Here is a 13,951-nt window from a genome sequence, read left to right on the forward strand (position 1 = left end):
TTTTCTATTAGCTTTCAACTTGCAATATTAAGCTAATGTTGTCATGCAGAGATGTTTATATCTTCATTTTCTATTTCTTAAAACATCATTTTTTGTGATGTGGAAAAAGCTGATTCACCAAAGAGAGAAAAATAAGTTACATTTGCCACATCTGAGAAATGTTCCAAAAGGTTTCATATTTTATGCAATTTAAAATAAAATGAATTGCCATCACAAGTAGATGAAAGGTGAAGTAATTTTAGGCATATTAGTAGTTGATAAATAGCAGATGAATAATCAATTGATCTCTTATTCCTGATGCTGGTCAAGACATTAATTATATAACAACTCCCTTCTCTTCAAATCGTGGCATTAGATTTTAATGCCCTTTAGAATCGGAGAATTAACAAATGGCACCATAGTTTAACTTTTCATTTGCAGGCTGGCACCTCTGACAATGCAGTACCCCTGCAGTATTGTAATATATTGTCAACAAAGCTACAAGTATCCATGTCATTGTATTTTTTGGTTTCCTTGATTCTTAGTTGGTTAGTTCTTAGTATATGTCAAGTTCTCTGCATCTCAAAGATCAAGGTAAATTTAAAGTATGCCCTGTACATCAATAAAGAATGTGTTTTTAATTCATTTTCGCTGCTTTTTTTTTGCATTTTCTCACTTCATCCTTCTCACCTCAGAAAAGAGGAGCATAGTACACTTTTTTTGTCTGAAACCTTAATTATCAAACACATTTATTGAATAAATGGAAGAATGGTACCAGTAATACAACATGTGCTTTTCCATTAGTTCTTAAAATTAGCTACTGCTTACATTGTAAAACATAACAATTTGCAACTAATAATACTATATGATAATACTTGTCCTTTACTTAACCTACAAAACAGATCAAACACTATCTTCTTGAAGACTTTAGATACTTCACAAAATACATTCAAAGTGAAAAGGTTTTAGACTTGGCAAATTTCACTGCTTTTCTACATGGACTGCAGTAATTTACCAAAACATTTGCTGCTATCACCGCCTCTCAAAGAATTGGAAAGGGATATGTTTGCTGGCCTTGCAAATGGCACTGGATATATTAAAAAGTCAAATAACTTTCCATTAACTTATAAAGAAACTATCACTTGACTGAGCTTTATTTTAGTTGCTCAGCAGTAACTTCTAATTTAAATCTAAATCTGAATTTAAGGCAAATGCTTTTCTCATGTTATAGAAGATGAATTGACTATTTTGAAGAAGTGGATACATAGAGAGTAGTAATCCACTGAAATAAACATTTCAGAAACTTGACAATTAAAAAAAACACATTTACACATGACAAGTGTAATAAAATATTTATTGATTTCAAAGCTTTAAGTTAGCATTATTTATGATTACAGTGGAGAATCAAAATGCACAATGAATGTTACACTGGTACTAAATATTTGATACACTTGCTCCTATATTTAATGGTTATGAAATGCCTACTGAAGATTTTATGGTTGGTTTTAAATTTCTGGAAAGTCAGTAACTGTTTGGTAGTGGATTGTTAATCTATTATATACACTTGCAGACTTTCCTTTTGATTGAAATAAATAGAATTTGAAATTCAGGGATAGGTATATAATGGGCTGCCAATTCTTGACCATTGCCCCATCACCAAAAATTGAAATGATAATGTCAGCCCTCAGCCCTTTTATTTTTACCAAAGAAAATAATTTTTTTTTGCATGTGCAATGAACATTTTGTTTATTATGTGTAGTAGAGTTGTTACAGAGATACTAACATTTACATCCACGTTTTCTAACAATTATACTTAAGTCATCAATAATTTTATGGGAAGTTATTAATTGAATGCTAATCAGATACAGTTTGATTTAAGTTATTCAAGATTAGAATTGATACAATTCTGTAACTTATAAGCATGTATATACATTTAAACGGAATACTTTGAACATTTAAGAAAAATGGTGGCGTTTTCATGTGTTATTCCCTCGCAAATTGTGGATCAGACTAAACTGGCAACAAGGTGGCCACAGACCTAAAATGCTGTTTCCATAGGTTTCTTCTTTAGACTTGAAAGGGGAACAAATTTCATCACTTCCTGAAATGCATGTCCTGGAAATAATAGTATTATATTAAACGTCTTTCTAATGTACATCTTCAAGTTTAATTGATATATAGTTTATCTATATAATTTTGAACTGTTTGTACATGATCAGAGTCTTGATAGAGCAAATTGAATTTGAATATTTTTAAATACGATCCGTGTTGTCTTATAATAGCTTTTCCTCTTTTCAAACAATCCATGAACTGATCGGTATTAATGAGTAGATCAAGAAATATTGATTATTTATCATTTAATAATTACTCACTCTTCCACAGATCAACTGACAACTTCAGCTGGTCCAAAGAATCATCAAAAGGCTCAGGCTTAGTCATGTCTTCTAGATCACGAAATGGTTCAAAGTAGGGGTGACTCAGAGCTTCAGCAGCTGAAACACGCTTGTCTGCATCCAACACTAACATTTTCTCCAGAAGGTCCACAGCTAAGATGTAAGTGAAATTTCAAAAGGAAGGAAAACTCGTCATGACCCAAAATTCACATTCAGAAATACATTTATGCATTCACATCATTATTAAAATCTCAATTCATCTATATTCTTTTCTAGATGAAACCAATTCCAATGAAGTGCATTGATGTTCCTAAATATTAGTTACACAAATGTCATTTCATGGATGACAATGGGTTTGATTCAGTTGAATAAAATGATAATTTATTTTTAAGGCCAAGAAAGAGTGGTTCTCATTCTTCATGAGATTTTCCATGTCTGGTAAATCGGCTAACACCAGAAATGGCATGACAGAAGTTTTAAAAAGCAATCATTCTGAAAGTCACCTGCTGAGAACACTAAATCCACATATAACTTAATAAATAAATATTAACAGATAAATTGGCACAAAAATTGGATTAGAAATTCAATTGGAACTAAAGTTAGTTGGTGGGGTAGAGACAAAGCTTATTAGCCTGAAAATGCCTAAGGCCTCACCCAATTGGAGAGTCAGTGCAACAGAGCAAAACCCCCGTTAATTTCATCCCAGGTCAGATACTCTATCCTGAATTTTGGAGATGAAGTTATTTGTCTCATAAGACCATAAGACATAGGAGTGGAAGTAAGGCCATTCGGCCCATTGAGTCCACTCTGCCATTCAATCATGGCTGATGAGCATTTCAACTCCACTTACCCGCATTCTCCCCGTAGCCCTTAATTCCTCGAGACATCAAGAATCTATCAATCTCTGCCTTGAAAACATTTAGCGTCCCAGCCTCCACTGCACTCTGCGGCAATGAATTCCACAGGTCCACTCTCTGGCTGAAGAAATGTCTCCGCATTTAGGTTCTGAATTGACCCCCTCTAATTTTAAGGCTGAGTCTACGGGTCCTAGTCTCCTCACCTAACGGAAAAAATTTCCTAGCGTCCACCCTTTCCAAGCCATGTATTATCTTGTAAGCTTCTATTAAGTCTCCCCTTAATCTTCTAAACTCCAATGAATACAATCCTAGGATCCTCAGCCATTCCTCATATGTTAGACCAACCATTCCAGGGATCATCCGTGTGAATCTCTGCTGGACACGTTCCAGTGCCAGTATGTCCTTCCTGAGGTGTGGGGACCAAAATTGGACACAGTACTCCAAATGGGGCCTAACCAGAGCTTTATAAAGTCTCAGTAGCACAACGGTGCTTTTATATTCCAACCCTCTTGAGATAAGTGACAACATTGCATTCGCTTTCTTAATCACGGACTCAACCTGCAGGTTTACCTTTAGAGAATCCTTGACTAGCACTCCCAGATCCCTTTGTACTTTGGCTTTACGAATTTTCTCACCATTTAGAAAGTAGTCTATGCTTTTATTCTTTTTGCCAAGGTGCAAGACCTCACATTTGCTCATGTTGAATTCCATCAGCCATTTCCTGGACCACTCTTCCAAACTGTCTAGATCCTTCTGTAGCCTCCACACTTCCTCAGGACTACCTGCCTATCCACCTAACTTCGTATCATCTGCAAACTTCGCTAAAATGCCCCCAGTTCCTTCATCCAGATCATTAATATATAATGTGAACAGCTGTGGCCCCAACACTGAACCCTGCGGGACACCGCTTGTCACCGGCTGCCATTCCGAAAAAGTACCTTTTATCCCAACTCATGAGGCATGCAGGTGGTGACTGTGATTATGGATCAGTTATAATGACCCTGGACAAAGATGATTTGCTCATCTAATGGAATGCATGGTCCTGAGGTGTGAAGGGCTAACATGAATATAGAAAATAAAATAATTTACATCATCATTTGAAAGTGATGTATGAGCAACATGCATACAAAGATGGTTTCTCGCAGTTGCATGTGAGAAATAATGTCTGGCCTGTATCTATTTAATGTTTAGTATGTTCGAATAAAAAGATAATATTTGATATGACATTATCTTTTTCCTGGACCCAACCACAATATAATGCACAAAATAAATCTGTTTTTGAATCCAGTGGAGTCACTCAATGCTAGAGAAGGAACTGATCACTGCAGGAAATTTGAAATCTTTGTTTAAACAAATTGTAGTTGAATTTAATAAGGCAAAAATATCTTTTTCATGAGGGTTGTCCTGTTCCATTGACACTTTTGTGGGTAAGAGGGAATGTATAATATCAAATACCCTGTTGACAAATACTTTCCTATCCTAGGGAAATTTCAATATTAGACAAGATCTGAAATTACTATTTAATTCAGGATACTAGTAAATGATAGAAAGATGGATTTGTGGATCTGCTATTTATTTGTGGAAAGATTCCCAATTTACGTTCAACAAAGTCCAAGGCCTGTAAACAATTAATGTCGAGTATTGTTTGTTTGATGATTTTGTAGCTCAATGGGACAGTGAATGAATGCATTTCTACTCAACTGGCATTTAACAACGGAAAGGAAGCTAGTTTTTGAATTATGTTGGCAATCTCGACAAAAGAAAAAATACTACAAATAGTAATGAATGGTCTAACTCAGAGCTTCCAAAACAATAATGTTGAACCCCAGTGCCAATGATGGGCAAGAAGGGTCACAAACTCTGAAGCAGCAATTGAAGCTATAGATTGGATATCTAAATTTGAACTATCTGCATTTGGATAATTTGCTTTTTTTTTTGCTGATGTGCATGGCCTAACAAAACAATTTGTGAAGCCCCAACTGCTAACAGCAACCGAGCCTGCAAAATATGAGGCGCTTTGGTTTCTTTTTGTATCTGTACTCCTGAACACCACACTTCCAATTTTCACTCTGCAACTATTCCTAATGTAAGACCAACGAAGTAAATAGGTAGTTTACGTGGCAATAGTTGATTAACTTAAAGGAAATTGTCAATTTAACTCCACACTCATTGAATATTCCATCCAATGCCTCATTCCAGTATCCGTACAATGAGTAGTGTAGTTCAAAACATGGCCAATTAGTTAGATACAGCATGACTAATGATTGCAAGCACCCTGCTCTCATGAACACTTTACTTTGTCATGTGCAGGAGCAGATTCATTAGCAAATATATGACTGAAGGTTAACAAGGAGAAACAAAACTAAAAGTTCTGACACAGCACTTTCAAATAGGGGCTGCAAACTCTGGAATTGCACATACATGTCAAAAATTTTTCTGGCCTTAATGTAAAGGAGTGAGTACTTGAATTGGTATTTATTAAGTGAATGTAATTCAGAGTTTCCATTTGAGCTGAAATTTAAGTCTTCATTCTAAATAAATATTTTATTTTTCTCAAACTGAATGCAAAGTATAAATAAATGTTCTGTGGTTTAAAAAATACTTTGACATAAAAAGAGATAAATACAAGTAACAGACTAACTTAGTAAAGGTTGATAATTGTACAAAAACAATTCATCCACAGTGGTGGCAGCAGATTGTTTGGAATGTCAGGAATGTTCTGAAGAGCTGCCCAAGGTCATAGTAGTTACAAAGATAATGAAAATACACAGGTCTGAATTATATGAGGCAGATTGGTACCAAAGATGAATAACCAGCAGATTAATGAAAATCTGTGTCTTTTTTGATCAAGTGTCCTTTAAAATATCCTCAAACAAACTGTGTATTCTCAGAGCTTTCAATGTTCATAATAGGATATTCTTTGTGTAAACTGATGTGTCAGCTGTTGTTCCTGAATATCTTTTGTTTGTAACATCTAACAGTCAGCAATTTGAAAAATCAAGTGGGATAATACAGAAATATAGGGTTTGAAGTAGGAGTAAACTGCTTAGCCCTTCGAGCATGCTCCAACATTCAGATCTAGTTATGGTCTCAACTCCAATTTCCTGTCTGCACCCTGTAACTCTTGATTCCCTTGTCTATCAAAATCTAAACTCGAAGTTAAAGAAAGTTAAAGACTCAGCTTGGCTTCTATGGAAGAGAATTATACACACTAACAACCCTTCGAGAGGAAAAAAAATGCCCCTCATCGCTGTCTTCCCACAAAGGAGAAACATAAGACACATTGGATGAAATCCATATAGAGATCTGAATGATGTGGAGTATGGGAATAGTTGTTGCAGAATCACAGGGAAAGTATGGTGAGGCCTATCTTGACATAGGGAACAACTCACTGTATTTGTTGTGTGGCATGGCAAATTTCTCATTGGGCATGGCGAGTTGCCAATTAAAACATATTAAGCTTATTAAACACCTCATTAATGGCACAAGTCACCTCATTTATTTTCAGTTTTATCAAACATACCAATAAGCTAGATATAGAAATCAGAATGGAGGAGGTACTTGACCTGAGCACACAGTTTGCTCCAAAGAATTTCCACATTCGATACATCTCAGGCTTCACATGGGCATTGGTCCCACACATCCGCATTCTAAATGTGCGAGTCTCTAAGAACGGTCATGACATGTCCAGAGTCTACTTACTTCAATGCTGCATCTCAGGATGTACTGAAATCTTACCATTGCCAAGGCTGCAAGGCCACTGTGTGCTCAGAGACACATAATCAACTCATGGAGTAGACCAGGGTGCATCTCTGGCCTATTTGTTTGTTCTCTTAGAGCTCATTCACTTTGCACCTACCTAGATGTTAACAGCAATTCTGCCTTGCCTATTTGTATTTTGAAGCAAATATAAGGATGTAATGCCAGTACATTTAACACTGAAATAAAGCCGGGAAACTTGTCCTGGTTGGGAGCAGTCCTTAATCAAATCAAGGAAGATAGTCTTTGGTCCCAGTACATTAACTGAAGGTCACCCTCCAATACCAATTCTTGAACATGGGCAGTCAGCCACCCAGAGAGGTTAGAATCAAGACTTTCTTCTCATAAGGGGTTAGGAGCTGTATGTTGGCCAGCGCACCACCTGTCTTGACTCTTTCCACCCCACTGAGAGTGTGTGTGTGTGTGTGTGTTGTGAGAGAGTGAGACAGAGACAGAGGTATTAAGTGAGATGAAAGTGGATGGCACAGCTATTATTTTTGGTACAAATGGGAAAGTGTCCCAAACAACTGAGTAGACAGCACAGAGACCATGCAGGGTTACTGGTATCAGGATTGGGATAAATGAGGGAAAACGTTGCAGTCAATAATGAGAAAGGTAGAGCATGGTCCCTGGTAAGAAGCGGGATCACTAGCAAAGATAAGAGTGAGTGTGATGTATTGGTGAGAAGACGGTGGCACTTCTGGTAGCCTAGAGAAGCCGACTGACCTTCTTTCTATAGTGTATCGCCTGACAGCGAGATCCCAGCGTTGTGGCCATTATTTATTGTTCAATCAATAACAATAGATGATCAGGTCAATTATTTAATGGAACCTTGTTCTGTGTGAATTGACTTGCTCTACTTCTCATACTACAATAGTGATGATACCTCAAAAGTAATTAACTGGTTGGAAAGCACTTTGGTCACAAAAGGTGCTCTGAAGCTGGTCAGGGGCAGAAATCATAGGGCCTGGTGCTACTTCTGTTTCTGTGGGAGCCATACCACACACCCTTGCACACCCCTCCTCCCACTTTAAACCCTCAAAAGCTTCTGTCAAGTATTTTGCACTTTAAGCCATATAGAATAAAATAGTGTGGGAGTGAAGGATGCTCGTTAGGTCATTGATTCTTCCTCAGTTCTTTTAAAGAAAAGTCTAGTCAGACCTTACCACCACCCATTCTTACCTTTTTTTTCCTTCAAGTATTATCCAATTTCCTTTTGAACATTAATTTTTAACCTTTGTTATTATAAGGGAGGGAGTACATTCCAAATCCTCACTGCTTTTTGTGTAAATTTATTTTGTTATATTGCTTCCGGTTCATCTGCCACTGAATTTAAATTTAGTTAAATTGGGCCTTTGATTACTCAGTCATTGGAAATGGTTTCTGTTTATTCTTCCAAAACCTTTATTATTTTATACACCTCAATCAGATCTCTTCACGCTTCAAGACCAGCTTTTCTATCACCCCTCATCATCTTTTCTAACCCTGTAGAAAACTATCCTTCCTGCACCCAGAATTGGAAAACATGGTCCTAATAAAACTGAATTATTTTAGATATGTTCAGATAAATGTTTTCACTTTTGTACTCCACGTATCTCTTTAAAATGTCCTTCAAGAGTACAAATTTCAGTAGAATATATTTCACCATCCCAATATTGTCAGACAATTGCACACAACTTGATCATTCATACCAAATTCCACTTATTAGAATCTGGCACAATGTCAAGGATCAAACTGTTTCTCATGGGCTCTACCTGAGATTTTCTCGAGGTTTAGTACTTGATTTTTGAGGGTTAGATATTGGTTTCCATTGCCTATGCCAACCGTTCCATAAAGGCCTAAACTGGCCGACAGCAATCCTAGTGACTTGCTCACCACAGCACTAAACTTCCCAGCTGTTCCTCTAATCAGAGTTCCTGCTTCTTGGAGAAAATACAAGGTAAAATAGCCTGTGTATGGAGGACTACTAGAAAGATAGAATATCTAATTGGAAGAGGAGGTTCTCACAGATTGTCTCTTCGTCATGCATGGGAACATTCTTGCTATGATGGTGGCTGTTCAAGTAAGAAACAGTGCTGCTCAAGCCTAGACATCTCTAAAGATAAGGGCCCAGTGATTAGCAGTGTCTGCAATATGAGGTCTCAGGTTGAGGTGATTGACAATTGTACAATTGCTGTGACCATCAACAACCTACGATGTCTAGTTTACAGTTGCCAAAACTGTTCTGAATATATACCAGTTAGTACAGTGATAATTCTATACAACACAATAGAAGATGTTCTCAGTATGAAGCTCTTTGATAATAGATACAACTGTCTCTGTGATGCAAACAGTTTTCTTTTCATTCCCAAGTCCCTAAATTCTGTATCTCTGTCCTCAGCAGATCTACAAGATTACACTGTGCTCTAATGAGATCAGTCCTAAGCTTGCCTTGGCACAAGGACCTACTCCTGAGCATAAGTGCTGGGCAAATCACCAACAGAAGCTTTATTCTCTAATCCACTTGCTGTGCCAATATTTAGGCTGGCTCTTGAACAGCCACTACCATATTTCCCATCAAAGATTTTCTTCCTTTGAGGCATCTTCTTTAGACAGCTTTGCCTGTTGAGGAGGAGCTAGAGAAAAGAGCTAGAAAGGCACTTGATTTATTCATTGATATGAATAATAGGATTCATTATAATTTAAACCTAAGCTAGTTGAATATGCATAATAAAGAAGTACAGATTGTACAGTGAAATTCTCAGCCTTCAAATGACTGATGCATACATTTCCACAAGGTTCATATATTTCAATAGCCTGCTGCTCAAGTTCATTGATGGTTATTAGATTAATTGGTATTCTCATGGATTTGCACTGTTTGGTCCCATGGAAAATGACATTGTGCTAGTGAGTTGCTTCTGAAATCATCATTACAGATTTGCAGGGCTCATGCTTCATTCTACTCTCAGCATATGAGAGGTTCAAGCAGGGTGAGGAAATGAGGAATGGGATGGTTGTATGAAGTGAAGAACAAATGCAGAGAAAAGTTAGCAGTTGTACAAAGGCTGTGTCTCTCTATGCCTCCGTGACTGAAGGTGAGAGACAAATGAAGAAGCAAAAAAGAGCTAAGTGTGTTTAGAATGATTGCTTGTGTATTATGGTTTTAGAGTAAAAAGTGAGGTCTGCAGATGCTGGAGATCACAGCTGAAAACGTGTTGCTGGTTAAAGCACAGCAGGTTAGGCAGCATCCCAGGAACAGGAAATTCGACGTTTCGGGCCAGAACCCTTCATCAGGAATGAGGAGAGTGTGCCAGGCAGGCTAAGATAAAAGGTAGGGAGGAGGGACTTGGGGGAGGGGCGATGGAGATGTGATAGGTGGAAGGACGTTAAGGTGAGGGTGATAGGCCGGAGTGGGGTGGGGGCGGAGAGGTTAGGAAGAAGATTGCAGGTTAGGAGGGCGGTGCTGAGTTGAGGGAACCGACTGAGACAAGGTGGGGGGAGGGGAAATGAGGAAACTGGAGAAATCTGTGTTCATTCCTTGTGGTTGGAGGGTTCCCAGGCGGAAGATGAGGCGCTCTTCCTCCAACCGTCGTGTTGTTATGTTCTGCTGATGGAGGAGTCCAAGGACCTGCATGTCCTCGGTGGAGTGGGAGGGAGAGTTAAAGTGTTGAGCCACGGGATGGTTGGGTTGGTTGGTCCGGGCATCCCAGAGATGTTCCCTGAAGCGTTCCGCAAGTAGGCGGCCCGTCTCCCCAATATAGAGGAGGCCACATCGGGTGCAGCGGATGCAATAGATGATGTGTGTGGAGGTGCAGGTGAATTTGTGGCGGATATGGAAGGATCCCTTGGGGCCTTGGAGAGAAGTAAGGAAGGAGGTGTGGGCGCAAGTTTTACATTTCCTGCGGTTGCAGGGGAAGGTGCCGGGAGTGGAGGTTGGGTTGGTGGGGGGTGTGGACCTGACGAGGGAGTCACGAAGGGAGTGGTCTTTGCGGAACGCTGATAGGGGAGGGGAGGGAAATATATCCCTGGTGGTGGGGTCCGTTTGGAGGTGGCGGAAATGACGGCGGATGATACGCTGTATACGGAGGTTGGTGGGGTGGTAGGTGAGAACCAGTGGGGTTCTGTCCTGGTGGCGGTTGGAGGAGCGGGGCTCAAGGGCGGAGGAGCAGGAAGTGGAAGTGATGCGGTGAATGGCATCGTCGATCACGTCTGGGGGGAATCTGCGGTCCTTGAAGAAGGAGGCCATCTGGGCTGTACAGTATTGGAACTGGTCCTCCTGGGAGCAGATGCGGCGGAGACGAAGGAATTGGGAATATGGGATGGCGTTTTTACAGGGGGCAGAGTGGGAGGAGGTGTAGTCCAGGTAGCTGTGGGAGTCAGTTGGTTTATAGTAGATGTCTGTGTTGAGTCGGTCGCCCGAGATAGAAATGGAAAGGTCTAGGGGGGAGGGAGGAGTCTGAGACAGTCCAGGTGAATTTGAGGTCGGGATGGAAGGTGTTGGTAAAGTTGATGAACTGTTCAACCTCCTCGTGGGAGCACAAGGCAGCGCCGATACAGTCATCGATGTAGCGGAGGAAAAGGTGGGAGGTGGTGCCAGTGTAGTTGCGGAAGATAGACTGTTCCACATATCCTACGAAGAGACAGGCATAGCTGGGGCCCATGCGGGTGCCCATGGCAACTCCTTTAGTTTGGAGGAGGTGGGAGGATTGAAAAGAGAAGTTATTCAGGGTGAGGACCAGTTCAGTCAGTCGAAGGAGGGTGTCAGTGGAAGGGTACTGGTTGGTGCGGCGGGAAAGGAAGAAGTGGAGGGCTTTGAGTCTTTCGTGATGGGGGATGGAGGTGTACAGGGACTGGATGTCCATCGTGAAGATAAGGCATTGGGGACCGGGGAAGCGAAAATCATGGAGGAGGTGGAGGGCGTGGGTGGTGTCCCGAACGTAGGTGGGGAGTTCTTGGACTAAATGGGACAGAACCGTGTCGAGGTACGCGGAGATGAGTTCGGTGGGGCAGGAGCAGGCTGAGACAATGAGTCGGCCGGGGCAGTCAGGTTTGTGGATTTTGGGCAGGAGGTAGAAGCGGGCGGTGCGGGGTTGTGGGACTATGAGGTTGGAGGCGGTAGATGGGAGATCCCCTGAGATGATGAGGTTATGGATGGTCTGGGAGATGATGGTTTGGTGGTGGGAGGTGGGGTCATGGTCAAAGAGGCGATAAGAGGAGGCGTCCGCGAGCTGGCGTTTGGCCTCAGCGGTATAAAGGTCGGTGTGCCAAACTACTACCGCGCCTCCCTTGTCTGCCTGTTTGATGGTGAGGTTGTGGTTGGAGCGGAGGGAGTGGAGGGCTGCACCTTCTGAGGGTGAGAGGTTGGAGTGGGGGAGAGGAGTGGACAGGTTGAGTCGGTTAATGTCGCGGCGGCAGTTGGCTATAAATAGATCGAGGGCAGGTAAGAGGCCAGCACGGGGTGTCCAGGTGGATGGGGTGTGTTGGAGGCGGGAGAAGGGGTCGTCGGGGGTGAGCGGGAGTCTTGGTTGTAAAAGTAGGCACGGAGGCGAAGGCGGCGGAAGAATTGTTCAATATCTCGCCGCGTGTTGAACTCATTGATCTGAGGGCGTAGGGGAATGAAGGTGAGGCCTCTGCTGAGGACTGATCTTTCATCCTCAGAGAGGGGGAGGTCTAGAGGGATGGTGAAGATCCGGCAAGGTTGGGAGCTAGGACCTGGTGTGGGACTGGAGCTGGGGGTGGGGGCGGGGACAGAGATCGACGTGGGGTGGGGTTAGACGTGGTGACGAAGTTCGGTGTGGGGGCAGGGTTACGTGTGGTGACGAAGGTTTGCGTGAGGGCGGGGTTACGTGTCGTGACGAAAGACGGCGTGGGGGCGGAGACACCTGAGGCGTTGTGGTCGTGCAGGTTAGTGATGTCAGTGGGGGTGGAAGTGGCTGCGGCGACGGCAACCGAAGGGGCGGAAAAGGTTGTGGTGACAAAAGAACCGTTGTCATTCCCGGTAGCTGCGGAGGTCGCGAGTCCATCGGCGATCATGGAAGCGGTTGTCTGTGCGGAGATCGCCGGGGCGATTGTTTGGGCGGCAATCACGGAGGCTCCGAGGTCGGTGGGGGCGGAAGTGACGTCACGGTCGGCGGCGGCCGTTGGTGCCACGGGCGCTGTAGCGGCCACATGTGTAATGGCGTCCGACATATTATGGAGGCCGGTAGAAGATTCGGAAACGTTGAGGAACCACGAATGTGGGGGTAAGTACATGAAAGTTTTCGGTACTTACTGTCTTTAATTTCTGATATGGCTAGGAAGAACTGTTTGTTTAGTGTGTGGATTCTTCTTTAGATGAAGAACAGTAGAGGTCCTTTACACGTTTGTGAGAGTGTTGTCCTGAGCTGGGTTAGGGCTGATTGCAGGGAATGTAGGTAGCGACGCATGGCTGCAAGGGTGGAGCGGAGGATCCGGAAGGAGGTCTGTTGCTGGAGGCTTTGGATTTGTTGCAGGTACAGGTTGTCCTGGTTGGGTCCAAATTTTGTTGGTTGGAATGTAGTCTGGAGACCGTGCGGGATCAGTCGGTTTTACGTTGGATGATGGAGAAAAATGGAACTTATTTCTCTGATGCTTCTTCCAGAACCCTGAAACGCAACTTCACTTTACCAGGTTCATCCATATTTTAAATAGTCTTTTGGTTGGTCCAGCTGAAATTACATCTGAAGTGGACAGGTTTTAGACTGAACCCCACTCCACCGAGGACATGCAGGTCCTTGGACTCCTCCACCGGCAGAAACTCTCCCTCCCACTCCACCGAGGACATGCAGGTCCTTGGACTCCTCCACCGGCAGAACACAACTACACGACGGCTGGAGGAGGAGCGCCTCATCTTCCGCCTGGGAACCCTCCAACCACAAGGTATGAATTCAGATTTCTCCAGTTTCCTCATTTCCCCTCCCCCCACCTTGTCTCAGTCGGTTCCCTCAACTCAGCACCGCCCTCCTA

At 42.2% G+C, this 13,951-nt stretch overlaps 1 protein-coding gene across 1 annotated transcript in view; it reads right to left on the reverse strand.

The window, feature by feature from the left end:
- Positions 1-1,383: 1,383 nt before the first annotated feature.
- The window catches only part of LOC132828396 (mitogen-activated protein kinase 13-like), an 80,077-nt gene continuing 67,509 nt past the window's right edge, over positions 1,384-13,951 (reverse strand). The window contains exons 11-12 of the mRNA XM_060845467.1: positions 2,352-2,525; positions 1,384-2,094 (exon numbers count right to left, since the gene is read on the reverse strand). Coding sequence (XP_060701450.1) covers positions 2,018-2,094; positions 2,352-2,525 — 251 coding nt within the window. The 3' untranslated portion in view covers positions 1,384-2,017. The remainder of the gene's footprint in view (positions 2,095-2,351; positions 2,526-13,951) is intronic.

Source organism: Hemiscyllium ocellatum, chromosome 26, assembly GCF_020745735.1.
Source record: "Hemiscyllium ocellatum isolate sHemOce1 chromosome 26, sHemOce1.pat.X.cur, whole genome shotgun sequence".
Taxonomy (NCBI): Eukaryota; Metazoa; Chordata; class Chondrichthyes; order Orectolobiformes; family Hemiscylliidae; genus Hemiscyllium; species Hemiscyllium ocellatum.